This window comes from Bos mutus, chromosome 19 (genome assembly GCF_027580195.1).
Source record: "Bos mutus isolate GX-2022 chromosome 19, NWIPB_WYAK_1.1, whole genome shotgun sequence".
Lineage (NCBI taxonomy): Eukaryota > Metazoa > Chordata > Mammalia > Artiodactyla > Bovidae > Bos > Bos mutus.
In genome coordinates, this window is record NC_091635.1 from 51,913,516 (window position 1) to 51,932,532 (window position 19,017).

General features: G+C 39.6%; 1 protein-coding gene across 1 annotated transcript in view; it reads right to left on the bottom strand.

Moving 5' to 3' along the window:
* The window catches only part of GDPD1 (glycerophosphodiester phosphodiesterase domain containing 1), a 51,212-nt gene extending 35,769 nt beyond the window's left edge, over window positions 1-15,443 (bottom strand). The window contains exon 1 of the mRNA XM_014480460.2: window positions 14,999-15,443. Within this exon, the coding sequence (XP_014335946.1) occupies window positions 14,999-15,140 (142 nt within the window). The 5' untranslated portion in view covers window positions 15,141-15,443. The remainder of the gene's footprint in view (window positions 1-14,998) is intronic.
* Between the last annotated feature and the right edge of the window lie 3,574 nt (window positions 15,444-19,017).

Below are 19,017 nucleotides of genomic sequence, written 5' to 3' on the forward strand. Positions count from 1 at the left end.
TATGGAAATATGTTACACACAGGTAATACTCAAGAACAAAGCACTCAAGAATACCACCAAAAAGAGAAAAGTACTCAAATGGTTATTCGTAGATGAAGTTAGACTACTGACTGCCTGTTGTGACAGAAAGCAAGCAAGTTAATAGGACACGGAGGCCAATTTGAAAAAGCTCTCACTGTCCAAACCTGAGACAATGTTAGAATCAAAATGACGACAGTAACAGACTTTAAACCACTGAGCAAAACAGGATATTCTGAACCCATTTTAATAAATGGACTTAAAGTCTGATAAGGAATGGGGTGTTTATGTAGTTCTAAAGTATTTTCCTACAAAAATACTAATTACAAAGAGAAAAAGAGCAATAACTTCACAATATAAGTCTGGCATCTCCCACTTTGACTAAGTGATCAAAGTCATCATCATTAGTTCTTTCAAGCTGACTTCTGTGTCCTTTTAATTTCCTTGCCTTTGAGTACAATAAACAATCAGTATGGGAATTCCCTGGTGGTCCAGTGGCTAAGACACTGAGATTTCACTGCCGAGGGTACAGAACTAAGTTTCTACAAGCTGCGCACCGCAGCTTAAAAAAAAAAATTAACAAATCAAATTAATATCAGTTATTTCCAGCAGCTGAGGTCAGAATACAAAAGATTTCTTTTCTAATGTACACTATTCTAGCCTTACAAACCCTCCACAATGACTGTGTATTACTTTTTTGGTCAATTTTTAAAAATTTATTTATTTTTAATTGAAGGATAATTGCTTTACAATATGGTGTTGGTTTCTGCCATACATCAACATGAATCAGCCACAGGTATACATCTGTTCCCTCCCTCTTGAACCTCTGAGAGACTCAAAGCCTTAAACACATGCCATATCCCTCCAAAATTCTCTTCACCATAGCATCCCAATCTTCATCCTAGAATGAACTCACTTCCCAACTCCTCCATGAAGCATTTTTTTTTACTCACTCAAGATTACAATAACTCTTTATTACAGTCAAGAGTTCATCCTTATATATTCAATGGAATATTACTCAGCCATAAAAAGAATGAAATAATGCCATTTGCAGCAACATGGATGGGTCCAGAGATTGTTACACTGAGTGAAGTCAGAGAAAGACAAATATCATATGTCATTGCTTATATGTGGAATCTAAAAAAGGGGTACAAATGAACTTATTTACAAAACAGAAATAGAGTTATAGATGTAGAAAATAAACTTATGGTTACCAGGGGATTTGGGGGGGTTTAAATTGGAAGACTTAAATATACACACTGTGTGTGTATGTTAGTCGCTTAGACGTGTCCGACTCTTTGCGACCCCATGGACTGTAGCCTGCCAGGCTCTTTGTCCATGGAATTCTTCAGGCAAGAATCCTAGAGTGGGTTGCCATTTCCTTCTCAAAATATACATACTACTACATATAAAATAGATAACTAATAAGGACTTGCTGTAGAGCTTAATAAGGACTTGCTGTAGAGCTTAGGGAACTCTATGCAATACTCTGTAATACTCTATATGGGAAAAGGATCTAAAAAAGAGTGGATATATGTATATGCATAACTGATTCACTTTACTGTACAACTGATACAACACTGTAAATCAACTATACTCCAAAAAAATTTTTTTAAAAAAGAGTTAATGCCTTAAACTAGCATTTCTTAACCATTTTGGTCTCAGGACTCTTACTGAATACCTCAAAGAGCTTTTGATTATGTGGGTTATATCCATGAGAAAAGACCCTGATGCTGGGAAAGATTGAGGGCAGGAGGAGGAGGAGGTGAGAGAGGATGAGGTGGTTGGATGGTATCACTGACTTGATGGACATGAGTTTGAGCAAGCTCTGGGAGATGGTGAAGGACAGGGAAGCCTGGTGTGCTGCAGTCCATGGGGTCTCAAAGAGTTGGACACGAATAAGCAACTGAACAACAAATCCATTAATAGCTACATATTAGAAACTGACTTCCAAATTAAAAAAATTTATTTGAAAATAACAATAAACCCATTATATGTTAATATAACATTTTATGAAAAATAACTGCCAAAAACATTTAAGGAGTGGAATTTGTTTTACACTTTTGCAAATCTCTTTAATGTCTGACAATAGAAGGCAGCTAGATTCTCATATCTGCTTCAAACATACATATCAACCTTCACATAGATAGTTGGAAAAGAAAGCTTCTTCTTCGATACTGTACCGAAATTCAACAAATAGTAGATTCTTAAAAGTTGGCTGTAACACGGAATCTGAACCATATCACTGACTTTTTCCATTACATGAAAATCAATTAGTCCGTCTTGAACTTTGAATGGATCTTTCACCCATGCATGGTTTTATAATAAAATGCACTGGTTTTTGGAAAATATTGATATACTGAATCATGCTGATCTTCTAAATACTGACTGACACATTTCATTATACAATATTTTTTTTATACAATATTTTTTAAACATCACATTTGTTAATAACTTATATCAGGAAAATCAAATTGGAAAGCTACTAAGCTCACTGTGGATGATATATTTTTCAAAAGTCTAATTCTTGCTTAAAAGCTCAAACGTAATCATTTAACAGAAGGCAGCTAGATTATTTTTCTTCTAATGGAAGACTCACTTAATTAATTTTCAAGAACACAACTGTCCAGTAGTCAAGTCTAAATAACCAGTGTGTCAGTTTTTTAAGTAAAAATGCTTGGCGGGGTCGAGGGGGAAGGCTAATTCAGCTCAGAATTCAATCAACTTCACAAGTGCTTTTCCTCAAGACAATCATGTACATACTTTAGTATGCAGCAAAAGTGTTTGTGTAATCCCACACACACAAAAACATTTGTCACAGGATACTAAAAGTTACATATATATACTCATGGGTTGAACTTCAATGAAATTAATAACTTTCTAATTCATCAAAGATATTCTTATGTGAAACTGCCTGAGTGCAGGATGCTGAGGAATATAATGGCTACTAGTACATTTTGTACCAGTATTTTCATCTGTCCTAAAGCAACAGCAGTTTTACACACTACGCCAATGTCACTAAGGTGAAAAAGGAAGAAACGCCTTATAAAAATAGTGTTGACCTTGCAGGCCCATGAAAGGTTCTGGGGACTCCCAGAATTCCACAGACCACACTTTGAAAACCGCGGTCTTAAACCGTCAACAATGAGATAAGTCAGAGGAGTGGTCCCCTGTGGCGATGGAGGAGGGTAGACGGGAAGGGGTTCTTATGGGATTCTAGAAATGTTATGTACTTTGATCTGAGTAATGGCTACTTGGATGTACACATACATTAAAAAAAATGAAGCTGTACACTTAAGGTTAGGGCTATTGTCGCTGTTGTTCAGTCGCTAGGTTGTGACTCTTTGCGACCCCATGGACTGCAGCACGCCAGGCTTTCCTGTCCTCCGCGATCTCGCGGAGTTTGCTCAAGTTCATGTCATTGAGTTGGTGATGCTATCTAACCACCTCACCCTCCCTCGCCCTTTTCTCCTTTTGCCTTCAATCTTTCCTAGTATCGGGGTCTTTTCCACTGAGCTGGCTCTTTGCCATCAGGTGGCCAAAGTACTGGAGTTTCAGCTTAGTGCTACTACATGTATGCCATTCCTAAAATTTTCTTAAGAGCTTTTATTAAAATTTATTTTCTTTAATTGGAGGATAACTGTTTTACAATGTTGGGCTTGTTTCTGCCGTACAACTTGAATCCATCGTAATTATAAACATATCCCCCTCCTTGGGAGCCCCCCTCCCCCATCCTACCCCACTCCTCTAGGTCATCACAGAGTGCCAGACTGGGCTCCTTGTGTTATACAGCTGCTTCCCACTAATTATCTATTTTACCCATGAATATGTATATATGTCAATACTACTTTCTCAATTCATTCTTCTGTCTCCTTCCCACGCTGTGTAAAAAGCTTTTATTTCTAAATCGTAATTTTAAAAAATTCTAGTACATCCACCTGAACTCTGACAAGGCTTTTTGAAGGCAATTATCTTTTTAAATATTTATTTATTTGGCTGTACCAGGTCTTACTTGCAGCATGAACAATCTTCAATTGTGGCATGCAGGGTCTTATTCCCTGACCAGTGAGTGAATCCACAGAAAAAGGCAGCTTTCATTCCAATCCCAAAGAACGGCAATGCCTAAGAATGTTCAAACTATCTTACAACTGCACTCATTTCACATGCTAGCAAGGTAGTGCTCAAAATCCTTCAAGCTAGGCTTCAGAAGTACATGAACCGAGAACTTTTGGATGTACAAGCTGCCTTTAGAAAAGGCAGAGGAAACAGAGATCAAATTGCCAACATTCGCTGGATCATAGAGAAAGCAAGGGAATTCCAGAAAAACATCTACTTCTGTTTCCAAATTGATCCATCACTGTGGCAAATGGAAAGGGAAAAAGCAGAAAAAGTGACATTTTATTTTCTTGGGCTCCAAAAGCACTGTGTACAGTGACTGCAGCCATGATATTAAAAGACTAATGCTCCTTGGAAGGAAATCTAAGACAAACCTAGACAGCTTGTTAAAAAAGCAGAGACCTTGGCTTCTGGTTCAAGACGGCCAAGGAGAAGGACGTGCACTCATCTCCTCCTGCGAGAGCACCAAAATTGCAACAAGCTGTTGAACAACTACTGACAGGAGGATGCTGGAACCCACTAAAAAAAGACACCTCACGTCCAAAGGCAAAGAAGCCGCAGCGAGACAGTAGGAGGGGCACAATCACAATTAAATCAAATCTCATACCCGCAGGGTGGGTGACCCACAGACTGCAGAACAATGATACGAAAGACGTTCTCGCACTATTATGAAGGTTCTGAACTCCACATCAGGCTTTCCAGCCTGAGGATCCGACAAAGGAACTGGGAATTCTCAGGGAATCTGGTCTTATGGGTCAGCAGGATTTGATTAGAGCTCTTCCAGGGGATGGAGGGAAACGGAGACTCCAGTCTTGGAGGGCACAAACAAAATTTTACACACACCAGGACCCAGAGGAGAGGAGCAGTGACCTCACAGGAGACTACCTGCTCATGTTGGGGGACCCCTGTGGAGGCATGGGTCAGCAGGGGCTCACCACAGGGACGGAGGCACTAGAAGGTCCCCCTTGGCCTTCTTGGACTTCACTATTAATCCTCCCATAGAGCCTGTAGACCCCAGGGCTGGGTCACCTCAGACCAAAAAACTATCAGGGAGGGAGGTAACTGGATTAAAGCTTTAGTGAGCAAGGCTCTGCCCACCTTGCTTTAAGAGCAAGACCCAGTTTTTCTCATGGCCAGACCCTCCCATCAAGAAGCTTACACAAGCCTCTTAGCCTCATGCATCAGAGGGCAGACAGAAGAAGCAAGAAGCACAGTCTCACAGCAGCTAAAAAACTGTATTACAGAAAGTGAGTTAATCATGATGAAAAAGCAGAAAGTTATGTCCCAGATGAAGGGACAAGATAAAATCCCAGAAAAACAACTAAATGAAGTAGAGATAGGCAACCTTCCAGAAAAAGAATTCAGAATAATGATAGTGAAGATGATCCTGCTACTGCTACTGCTGCATGATCCAAGATCTCGGGAAAAGAATGGAGGCAAAGGTTTAGAGAGGCAAGAAATGCTTACCAAAGACCTAGAAGAACTGAAGAACAAACAGAAATGAATAATACACTAGAAGGAATCTACAGCAGAATAACTGAAGCAGAAGAATGGATAAATGACCTGGAAGACAGAATGGTGGAAACTGCCAGTGCCACACAAGAGGATATAAAAAAACAATGAAAGGAAATGAAGACAGACTGAGACCTCTGGGACAGCATTAAATGCACCAATATTCGCTTTATAGGGATCTCAGAAAGAGAAGAGAGAAAGGACCTGAGAAAATATTTGAAGAGATAATAGCTAAGAACTCCCTGAACATGGAAAAGGAAATAGTCAACCAAGTCCAGGAAGCACAGAGTCCCAGGAAGGATAAACCCAAGGAGGAACACACTAAAACACATAATCAAACTGACAAAAATTAAAGACAGATAAAATATTGAAAACAACAGGGGAAAAACAACAAATAACATACAAGGGAACTCCAACCAGGCTATTAGCTTAAGCTAATAATGGCTCTTAAGCCAGAAGGGAAGGGCATGATATATTTACTGTGATGAAAGGGAAGAAATTACAATCAAGAATACTCTACGCAGCAAGACTCTCCTCCAGATTTGATGGAGAAATCCAAAGGTTTCCAGACAAACAAAAGTTAAGAGAATTCAAACCAGCTTTACAACAAATGCTAAGGGAACTTTTCTAGGCAGGAAGAACAAGAGAAGAAAAAGACCTACAGAACATAAAATAAACCCCAAACAATTAAGAAAAAAGTAATAGGTTCATACATTTCAATACCCACCTTAAATGTAAATGGATTAAATGCACCAACCAAAAGACACAGACTGACTGGGTGGATGAAAACGTGCATGTATGCACTTCCACTTATCACATCACTCTGCTTGATCCCCTCAAATTGTATGTAATTATTTTATATTGTTAAATTAATCATGTCTCCATTATGGCTTGCAATTGTAATTATCTTTTATTTTTTGTCTGGCTATTGATTGTAAAAACTGATAAACATCTTTTACTATTGTGATTATGTAACAATTAATATCCTGATTGGCCAACAGAAAAATAATAGAACTCTATATCACCAAAGCTAGGATCTAATAGAAAAACCTATAATCACTTTTTAAAATCCAGATACATATCAAAATTACCTTGAAATTTTTTGAAAAATACAAATGCTCACGAATTGCTTTTTTTCTCCAGAGCTCCACATGTTTCTAATGAGCAGTCACGTTTAAAAACAACTGGATTATATGATGATCTTTTACCTAGTTTGTTTCACTTTTTCTATTTCATATTCAGTGCTTCCATTTCATTTAGTTTATGTTCTCCAATTTCCCCATCTTTTTTTTTATATTCTTTCTCAAGCCTTTATCAGGTGTAGTAGAAAAGCTTTTGTATATACACATATATATGTATAATATATATATATATATTTTTTTTAACAAAAAAAAAAAGCAGAGACCTTCATACAGGTTTCTCAGGAGGCAGGTAAGGTAGCCTAGTATACCCATCTCTTGAAGAATTTTCCAAAATTTGTTGTGATCCACACAAAGGCTTTAATGTAGTCAAGGAAGCAGATGTTTTTCTGGAATTCTCCTGCTTTTTCTATGATCCAACAGATGTTGGTAATTTGATCTCTGGTTCTTCTGCCTTTTCTAAATCCAGTTTGTACATCTGGAAGTTATTGGTTCATGCATTGCTGAAGCCTAGCTTGAAGGATTTTGATCATTACCTTGTTAGTGTGTGAAATGAGCACAACTGTACACTAGTTTGAACATTCTTTGGCATTGCCCATCTTTGGGATTAGAATGAAAACTGACCTTTTCTAGTCCTGTGACCACTGCTGAAATTTTCCAAATTTGCTGGCATATTGAGTGCAGCACTCAATATGTGTACTTTGTCAGCATCATCTTTTAGGATTTGAAATAGCTCAGCTGGAATTTCATCACCTCTACTAGCTTTGTTCATAGTAATGCTTCCAAAGGTCCACTTGACTTCACATTCCAGGATGTCTGGCTCTAGTCATTTGTGATCACACCATCATGGTTATCCGGGTCATGATAGACCTTTTCTGTACAGTTCTTTTCTGTATTCTTGCCACCTCTTCTTAATCTCTTCTGCTTCTGTTAGGTCCTTGACATTTCTATTTTCTGTTGTGGGCATCTGTGCATGAAATGTTCCCTTGTATCTCTAATTTTCTCAAAGAGATCACTAGTCTTTCCCATTCTATTGTTTTCCTCTATTTCTTTGCATTGATCACTGAAGAAGGCTTTCTTATCTCTCTTTGCTATTCTTTGGATTTAGATGGGTATATGTTTCCTTTTCTCCTTTGCCTTTCACTTCTCTTCTTTTTTCTGCTATTTGCCATTTTGCCTTCTTGCATTTCTTTTTCTTAGCGATAGTTTTGACCACTGCCTTCTTTACAATGTTACGAACCTCCGTCCATAGTTCTTCAGACACTCTATTGGATCTAATCCCTTGAATCTATTTGTCACTTTCACTGTATAATCATAAGGAATTTGATTTAGGTCATACCTGAATGGCCTCCTGGTTTTCCCTACTTTGTTCAGTTTAAGCCTGAATTTTGAAAAAGGAGTTCATGATGTGAGCCAGCTGAAGATGAAGAAGCTCTATGTAGTCAGCAAAAACAAGACCTGGAGCTGACTGTGGCTGAAATCATGAGCTCCTTATAGCAAAAAAAAAACTTAAGTATGCAAACATTACTACTTAAGACCTCTGATCTACTTTATAAGTTTATGAAATAGCTGGTACTAAATAAAATATTAAAAAGGTGGTCAAGATATTAATAATTAAGAGAAGCTAGATACTGTGCTTAGTGCTCTCTACATTATTTCATTAAAATGCCCACAATCATGCCAAGCATTACTATCTCCAGAAATAAGATTAGGTGAGGTCACATAAGCCAAGAAGGGGAACTGAGATTCAAGCATAAGCAGTATGACTTCAGATCCCACACTTTTTACTACTAACTATGCTGCAGTTTCTATGCTGGCAGTCATATATCTCTTTATTTCAGCTTTACAAATATATTATTAATGTTGTCCCTTATTTCCATATTCTTATACTTGCTTGCAAAGCTTGAAGATAAATCCCACAACGATAATACCCACAAATTACTTGTTAGATTCATATGGTGAAAGCCTGGGGAGTAACTAAGGGACTAATTTAAAAGTCTGCCACTCCTCTCTAAGGAATTATTTGGTGATAGCTCTTCTCTCATGAAATGGTTTGAATTTCTTCTCTTGCCAATTATCGTAACATCATTCATAAAGCACGCTTGCTATTAGTTTTTCTTTTCCTTCAATAAGCAGGGGATGCCTGGCTTAATATCTGATTTTGCAAATAACCACTCTACATGGAAACAAGTTTAATTTTTAATTAATTATGAAATGTAGTAGAGAATGAGAATATATTTTACATGCTCTTCTACTATAATTTGTTTATAATTTCTCTGCTCATGTCCTCCTGCCTCCCTCTTCACCAGTTCATATTTTCTATTTCTTTGAGAAACCATCACTTCCCAACACTATACAAAGCTATACCTTCCAATTCATTCAGTGTTAATTTTTCCTCTTATAGTGCTTCATAGTTACTTTGTGAGTGGTTAATATCTGTTAGGATAGGAAAAGTAAAGGAAACACTCTCTTTTGTATTTTTTGTTAGATGTAAATACAGAAAAGGAAAGAAATATCTGTTCAGTTTCCTTTTTTACCTCCCAAATGTTTTATATACCAGTAAACATTCAACAAGGTTTCCCTGGTAGCTCAGAGGTAAAGAATCTTCCTGCCAATTTAGGAGATGTGGGCTCGATCCCTGGATTGGGAAAATTCCCTGGAAAAGGAAATGGCAAACCATTCCATTATTCCTGCCTGGGAAATTTCATGGACAGAGGAGCCTGGTGGGCTACAATTCATGGGGTCGCAAAAGAGTCAGACACAACTTAGCAACTAAACAACAACAACATTCAGTAAACATTGTAGGCCCGTTTAGACCTATTTTACAGTTAGCCTCCAATCACCACCATCAACATCTTTTGTATACATGCTATATGTGTGTGATGTTTATAAAACCAATGACAAACATGACCATGTGCTCCAGCCACAAAAGAACTTCCAAATTAAATATTTTCTGATACTGGAGAAGACAGTTTAGTGCAAATAAAACATTTTAATGTTGGAAGACATCATCCTATCTTAACTTAAAAAGGAGCTATTCAATAAATCAAGCAACAAAGTTGAGTTCCTTCACTTCTAAACTCACACATTAATTCAATATTTATAGTGCACCTTGGAAACAGTATATATGATTGCTGTAAGAGTATAAAGAGCTTTTAAGGACTGCTGATGCTGCTAAGTCATTTCAGTTGTGTCCAACTCTGTGCGACCCCAGAAACGGCAGCCCACCAGGCTCCGCCATCCCTGGGATTCTCCAGGCAAGAACACTGGAGTGGGTTGCCATTTCCTTCTCCAATGCATGAAAGTGAAAAGTGAAAGTGAGGGCGCTCAGTCGTGTCCGACTCTTCGCGACCTCATGGACTGCAGCCTACCAGGCTCCTCCGTCCATGGGATTTTTCAGGCAAGAGTACTGGAGTGGGTTGCCATTGCCTTCTCCATTTAAGGACTAGAGATGGTATATACAAAAGAACATTTCTCAATATGTGGGATCCCTGAACACTGCAGAATTCTTTTTTTAGGGAAAATATCAGCGAGATTTATATTTGCAGACATAAGAAAAAATTTAAACACATCAGTAGCACAGAAGGATGATATTCAAAGTATATACTGATACAGTGGCAGCACTTACCAACTAATCACCTCATGTGTGCTCTTTTCCATGTGTTTTTTTGCTATCTATCTGATTATACTTTCACATTTTTCTGTAACGACATTCAATTTTTCTAAGTTTGTATATAGTTTAAGATATATGTATACAGTTTAATATATATGCACAGCCATTGCTGAAAATAACTGTACATTTTAGTCTACTTTATTAAGCAGGAAAATGTGTGCATGCTAAGTCACTTCAGTCATGTCCAACTCTTTGTTACCCTATGGATAGTAGCCTGCCAGGCTCCTCTATCCATGGGGATCCTTCAGCAAGCATACTGGAGTGGGTTACCGTTTCCTTCTCCAGGGGATCTTCCAGACCCAGGGATGGAACCCACATCTCCTACACCTCCTGCATTGGCAGGTGTGTTCTTTACCACTAATGCCACCTGGGAAGATAAAGGATGAATGATTCCACTGTTAGCAAGATATCAGTAGGAACAAGCGAGTTGGGAAAAAAGTCTTCACTGACAAGTAAGGAAGATTTCCCTGAAAACAGGAATGCAGAGAAAACAGAGAAGCTGAAAAGAACTGATACCCTGCCGTGCAGAATATGTTTCAGGGTGCAACTGCAGAACGTTACTTCTAGTGACACTCTGAGACTCAAACAGATGCTTCAATTTCCTCCTTGAGGAATTAAAGTTTAGGACTCAGAAATAACCAGTGTCCATCAGCAATATTTACCCTCAAGCTTATCACCTGCTAAATCAATCTGTGGCAAAATGCCCACATTTGGGCAATACTTTGCCTTGTAACCATGGGTGAAAGATTAAAAGGTCAGGTGAGGATTTTATGAGTTGATTTTTTTTTTTTTTAATTCTTTTGCCATTGAACCCTAGTAAACCCTACTGCTTAATTTAATTGGTCCATAGAAATAGGTTAGGAAGTATGAGAAAGTTATTTCCCTGCTATCCTAACTCTAGTTAACTTAGTGGGCATCTGAAATAAGTATATATATAGTATGATTCCAAGGGTAGTAAAATATGTACTTAAAGGATATATTTAAAAATATATTTTAAAAGGGAATACTTCAAAATACGTACTTAAAATATGTACTTCAAAATGTTAACAAAGATTATGTCTACTGATAGTGAGTTTTAGGAACTACTTTTTCTTTTTTCATTTCTATTATTTTCCAAATTTTTCATTAATACAATGAACATGAATTACTTACGCAACTGTCAAAAATATTATTAAAATTCACAATGTCATTGAGAAACAATAAAAATAGCCTTTGAGAGTATGGCTTGCTCTTGATTTAATCCAAGGGGTACATCTTTGATCTTATTGGTATTTCATTAATACACTGCTGCTGCTAAGTTGCTTCAGTTGTGTCCGACTCTGTGCGACCCCATAGACGGCAGCCCACCAGGCTCCTCCATCCCTGGGATTCTCCAGGCAAGAACACTGAAGTGGGTTCATCAATACACTGTAGTTACAAAAAGTGTTCTTTGGACAAATAGATTAGGAAACACACGGAAAGTACCCAGCACAAAGTAGATAATTAGCAGACAATAAGCTATTATTTTAAGTGTAGGTTACAATTTGTACTAGAGGCTAGAGACTCAAGCATTAATAAAATCTAAAATCTGCTCTTGAGGAACTCACAGTCTAATAAGGGAAGCAGATATCCTACCACAATATAATGCAATACAACCTACATGTTACCTAGGTAAGAACAAAGCAGGCCTATACCATTTAATTTTTAAAACAAAGCATTTTCTACTTTCAAGGACAATCAATCAGCAAAAAGCCAAAGTGTTCATTAAAACTTTGAAAACATTAAGTACACTGGTGATCTCATTTTTTCCTCATTCAGCTCAAAGTTCTATTGCAAAATATGAATGTGACCCCATGTATCCATGCTTACATTTCTAAACAATTCTATGGCATTCAAAGTGCTTTCTGTACACCTAATCCTCATAACAACCCAAAGGGAAGCAAGGTAAATGGTTTACATTTATAGATAAGGAAACTAAAACTGAAGCTTATTCCCAAGGTTAACTAGTTATAGATTCAGAATCTGACTCAGGTGATAATGCTTTTATAGAGACATAACAGTATACAGTAACAGTTTTTTTAAGTTAAAGCAATTCAGGTGTATATACTTTATACACCTATCGTGATCAATGTTTCAATCTTGGAGTGGTTATACACCTGGGTTACATGAAATACGTTATCTGCAATGTTGATGATATGCATGGAGAAATATGCACAGATAGCACCACTTGCTATTATCAGTGTCCAAGAGAAAAATAAAAAGCAAGTAGAAGCTGACTGCTTCCTAGTCTATTATTTTCCAGAAACTTACTATCTTGAGTTCCAAAGTGGTTTTTAGTAAATATATTCTCTATCACTCTGGTTCAACTGTATTCTTTGATATACATACTCAACAAAAAATATATTAAGCACTATCACACAGGAACTTACTAAGTGCTTCAGGACTGTACATAGATTTCATATCCTACAGAGTTAACAATATTATTTCTTCTGAAATAAAATCTAGATCACCCACAATGACAGTTTAGAAAGCTTTTTAAGAAGATCTAGTTTTATTTTGTTTTGATTTGGGTTTTTAGTAAGCATACTTTTTTTTTTTTTAAATCAGTAAACACTGATTTACTGATTTAAAAGTCAGCAGGTAATGCTCATCTCCAGAGTAGGACTACTACCATTGAAAATACTTCTACAGGGACAACTCAAACACAAAAGTTGTATTTTGGCTTTACCTACAGTTTACTTCTGTATCTATTAAAATATAGGTAAACCAAATGAGAACTAACATGTCATTTAGCTGGTGATAGATCCCTTAAAATCTTTGATAGTTTTCATGAGTGGGAGACTAGCATAACCATTGAAGTCACTATTTAGTACTTTATCTTCTTTTTTTCTTTTTTGGCACACCACAGGGCATGCTGCTGCTGCTGCTGCTAAGTCGCTTCAGTCCACGCTCATTGCATTGGAAGTGCAAGTCCTAACCACTGGACCACCTGGGAAGTCCTACGTTTGTTTAACTGATAAAATTATACAGATTTTACAGCAGCGTGCAAATGTACTTCTGTGATATTTAAAACCTTATTCCTGGCCTGCAAGGAGATCCAATCAGTCCATCCTAAAGGAGATCAGTCCTGGGTGTTCATTGGAGGGACTGATGTTGAAGCTGAAGCTCCAATATTTTGGCCACCTGATGCGAAGAGCTGACTCATTTGAAAAGACCCTGATGCTGGGAAAGATTGAGGGCGGGAGGAGAATGGGACCACAGAGGGTGAGATGGTTGGATGGCATCACCGACTCAATCGACAAGAGTTTGGGTAAACTCCAGGAGTTGGTGATGGACAGGGAGGCCTGGTGTGCTGCAGTTCATGGGGTTGCAAAGAGTTGGACACGACTGAGTGACTGAACTGACTGACTGATTATTCCTGGCCCATTTTTATTAACAAAAGGAGTAATGGTACTAAATTAAATTTTTGACTGTAAACTCCTAGAATTTACCATTTCAAGTAAATTCCAAGCAATTTTAACCTAGTTTAACATTCAGCTCTAAAGAACAGCTAAAACTGAATGAAATAATCCAAACTTACAACATCTTATACATCATACTTGAAATGAAAATAAAAGCATATTATTACACAATAATGAAGAGGCAAAGATGTGGCCTGCTGTCTGAGAAATGAGAGGGGGAACTATCTAGGTTCCTTCTGGCAAGGCACTGTTTCAAAAGAAACTTCTTTGTTGTCTTCAAACAATAAGGTCCTGTCACAAAACCCAATCTTTTTTTTTTTTTTTTTTTTTTGGAAATCCACACGTCACTCCTGGGGTGCAAGGTGGGGTTGGGGAAAAAAAAAAATAGGTGCGAGGTTTGAAGCCTTGGGAATCAGGACACCCCCGTTTCTTGTCCCAGTCCAGCTCAAGCTCTAACTGTGACCTTGGGAAGTGTCCCCGGCTCGGGAACTTGGATTCCCCCTCTTCTCAGTTACCCTGCTCAGGAGGAGGGATGGAGGGGTGGAGAACTGGGACCGGCCCCCAGGGACTGCGGATGCCCGGGCTGCACCACGCTCCACGTTCACGCAGCTCCTCGGCCCTGGAAAGCAGTTCGCCCCATCTTCCCACAAGCTCCTCCACTGGCTTGTCTCGGAACAAGTCTGTTCCCGGGTTCCCCCGGCAGGATGCCCGCGGATCGGCCCGGGGCTCCCCACTGGTGCCTCCGCTGCAGGGAAGCGACCCTGAGATTATCCTTCCCTTCGCCGAGAAGTCTCCCATCTACCGTTCATTCTCACCCCGGTCCTTCCTCCTTCGGAGAACCCCTGACTTCCCTGCCCCCAAGAGATTCCCATCTTGGCTCAGTTTCAAGACCCTCTCTTTCCTTCAGAAGACCTCCCCTTCACATTGTCTTTACCTCCAGGGGACCCTCAGTTCACACACGCCCATCCTTCCTCAGATTCACACGTATTTCCACCCGCCTGCCTTTTGCCGAGGAGCCTCAGCTCCAGTCGCGGGGCCGGGGGGTAGGGTGGGGGGAGCCTCCCCCACTTCCGCCATCTGGTTTTGGGGACCCCTCTCACCTCCGCGGTGAGAGATGTGTTTACTGAGGAATCGTTGCTTCTTTCGCTGGTGCAGCAAGGTCGGGTATTTGAGCAACAAGAATGAAGTCACCAAGTACCCTCCCAGGGTGGAGAGGAGGTAAAAAGCCGCGGTGGACGACATCTCAGCCCCCGTGTGAGGAAGCCTCCCGCCGCCTGGCCCTCTGAACTCCGCTGATACGGTCGCAACGGCTGCGCCGGCGGCGGCGGCTGCTGCTCGAGATCTGCTCGCCCCCAGCCGGCGCCCGCGGTGCAGCGCACTTGTCGGCGCCTGCCCACCGCGCACGCGCAGCCGGACTCGGGCAGCCGAGCAACAAAGGAGCCTCGGCACGCAGGCGCGCTCCGGTAGGAGCCTGCGGAGGTCCCAGCGCGGGCGTCTGTCACCTAGCTTTGTGGTCCGGCTCGCGGCCCTATAAAGGAGAAAGCTTGGAAACCCGCCAGTGCCTCTGCCGTCGTTCCCACACAAAAGGCTGTTCAAGGAGAGCCTTCAGGAAGGCCTGACGTAATTAGAAAGTCCACGTCAGAAAAGAATCACTCCGGGTCGCGTCGTTAGCCTCTGCTCGAGGAAATGCAAAGAACTCTTACCGCAGGAGGAGTTAAGGCTTATTAAAGCGAATAATAAACACACCCATTTGTCTAGCCAAGCGAGAACTTTCTCCGTTGTCGCACATATGCGAGGTGCCAGTTTATCAGTCAAATATTTGAGAGATGGCTCTTCGCACATTTCACTGAAATTGCAAACTTCGTTCCTCGGACATGGTCGACAAATATTTGTGGACTTGTTCAAAAATAAGGAAACGTTGACAGTGTTACAGGTTATCACTTCAGTCTTGGGAAGACTGGAAACTAAATTCCCTTTCATTCTACACATTCCAAACTATAGTTCTAAGAGTCACATTTAAGTGCAAAAGAATTAACCCAGGGCTGAGGGAGAAAATCTGGTCATAAGAACAGATCTCCCACAGAAGTAGAAGGCAGAGTGACTCTGACCTGAAGCAAACTTCTGTTTTCTTATCTGAAAAATGAGGAACATTTTTACTAAATGTTAACTTACAACTCTTTGTTAATAATGACTTCCAAAGATTCTTGTGTCCTTTAAGAGGAATTTAAACAAAATTTAATTTTATTTTATAAATTTAATAAAATTTAGAGGATTCTTGAAAACAAAGGCCTTCAGTAGATTTTAAAAAGTAGCAGAAAAAGACTTTTACATCAGTTCACCATCATAGTGAGGCAGGAGGTAGATGGGCCCCAGGCTAGGTATTTACAACTGGTCTCCTGTTTCTTGGGATGAAAAAAAGATGGGCTTCAGGCTGGACATTTAAAATTAGCCTCCAGTTTGCATTCCCTGAGACAGGAGATAGATGGGCTCCCATTTGCCCTCTGAAATGGAAGTAACATCACAAATAGAGTAAATAGCCAGGCTTTGTCTCCTGTGTCACCTTAATATAGTCATGACAGCAACAGAGAGGGGCTAAACCTTGTTTGAGTAAAGGGTCAGGACGTCATATATTTCCCATCCTTGGGGGTCAAAAAGAAGAGGGCACCACCCCATAATATGTGACGCTAAGGCTCCCACATAGGACTCTGGGCTGGAATCCAACTTGGAAAAAAGTTGCATACACACGTTGGAGAGGGTGCTAGGGTAGGTCAGGTGTGGAAAAAGAAACCAGATAATTGGCCAAAGGTAAACAAAAAACCAGAACTGTCCTATAAAAATGACTTAGCCACCCCTGTACTGCCACTCCTCCCTGGGGAGGACACCCACACCTTTTCTCTCCAGGTGTGCATCTCTGCCTTGCTTCTATCTTAGCTGTTCCTGTGTGCTCTCCCATTTGTTGTTGTGCTGTCTCTGCTAATATACTTTGTACTTGCATTTACAGTTTTTGCCTCCGTGAGAAATGCATTTTTCACTGGGTACTAGAGCCAGTGAAATATATAGCTTCCGGCCTCTAGCCCTTGCTGGTTTGGTGGCTAGGATTTCTGGTTTTCATCCAGGCTACCCAGTTTCAATTCCTGGGCAGGGAATTAAGCTCTCACTTCATGCCACTGCTCACTACTGCTTCTCCGAGATTAATAGTAGTCTTATTTTTTGGTTTAACACCAGTATACCCAAAGAAATGATAAAGCCTTTATAGAAGAAAGAGAACTAAGTATAAAAAATTCCAAATACAAGCAAACTTAAAAACTTTTTAAGGAAATGTTTTGAAATATCACATTTCACATTTAAGCCCTTGATACATCTGAAATTGACTTTGATGAAAGTTGTGAAGTAGGAATTTAATTTTTTCCCCCATATGAATAACTAGGTGTCCTTACATCTGTTTGTTTCTGTGTTCTGTGAGCCAGTCCCTGGGCCCATACTACCTTGTCTTATTTAACGTAATCTTTATATATGTTATTGCAAGTTCCATTTTTTTTTTTTTTTTTAATTTAAGGAAACTCACAAGTTGAAAACTACTGCTTTGTTAGGAATTAGGGAAAGTATCTGTTTCAGTCAGTTCAGTTGCTCAGTCGTGTCCAACTCTTTGCGACCCCATGAATCGCAGCACGCCAGGCCTCCCTGTTCATCTGTTTAGGGCTGTCAAATTATATCCTATAGATTTGCTGTGCTCATGTTTGTTTCCCTCTTCTAAAATGTCACTTGACAGCAATTTTCTTTAAATTTGATGACTATTTTATGATTAGTACAGACATATATATATGATTAGGGCTTCCCAGGTGGCTCAATGGTAAAGAATCTGCCACCAAACAGGAGACTCAGGTTCGATCCCTGGGTCTGGAAGATCCCCTGGAAGAGGAAATGGCAACCCACTCCAGTATTCCTGCCTGGAAAATTGCATTGACAGAGGAGCCTGGCAGGTTACAGTCCATGGGGTCACAAAAGAGTCAGACATGATTTAGAGACTAAACAACAAGTATACGATAAATACTACCAGGGAAAAAAATATGTAACTAAGACTAACCTTCAACTATAGAGGTACCATTAGTCAGATAGAGCTTTGAACTTAGAACCCATAGACACAGCTATACCATTTACAAACTGAGTGACCTTGGGCATATCACTTAGTTTTGGCCTCAGTTTCACATTTATAAAACTTGAGATAATAACATCTAACCTCAAAGCAGTGTTTTGAGGATCTAAGGAAGTAAAATCAAAGTATTAAAAGTAACCTAGAGAGTTCCCTGGTGGCCTACTTGTTAGGATTCAATGCTTTCATTGCTGTGGCCCAGGTTCAATTCTGCAAGCTGCACAGCATAGCCAGTGTAAAAAAAAAAAATGTGTGTGTGTGTGTGTGTGTGTGTATATATATCCTATATAAGTAAAGTGTTATGTCAAAAGATAGAATTCTTTCCTTCTGTGGACTTAAAACAAATTCACAACATAAAAGTTGAGAGTTATGTTTTATTGGGGATGGGGGGTGGGGAGAAAGAATTTTAAGACTTCAAGCCCGGGAGATAACCCTGTGAGAATTGCTCTGAAGAGGGGAGGGTTGGAGCCAGGTTATATAGAAGTTTTGCCACAAAGGGCAGGTAGTCTGAACCTCAAAAGAAAACCAGATATTCCAAGTTAAGGAATTCAGTGCCTTTCTATATATGGGAACATGCAAGAGTCTGGCTCACTGAAATCATTTCTTTGATATGTACCTCAGCTATCTGGGGCCAGTATCCAGTGTCTTCCAAACATCCTGAGTTTCCTCAGGGCTCACCATAAGCAGTGGCTGCAGACTGATGGCTGCTAGATGGAGGTATTCTTTCCTTTCTTCATTCCCTCAGGGCTCACCAGCTCACCACCCACAGTGGCTACAACTGCCAATGACGGTAACATCCTTTGTTTATTGATATGGCAGGAACTATTCCATTTCTCACTTCTCTAAAACATTACCAACAAATTTGGGGACAGTATACAGAATTATTCAAAATAAATAACCAAGCCGGAGTACATATGCCTTATTGGAGGCCCAAAACTTCCAATGAAACATTAATGAAAGAACAAATGA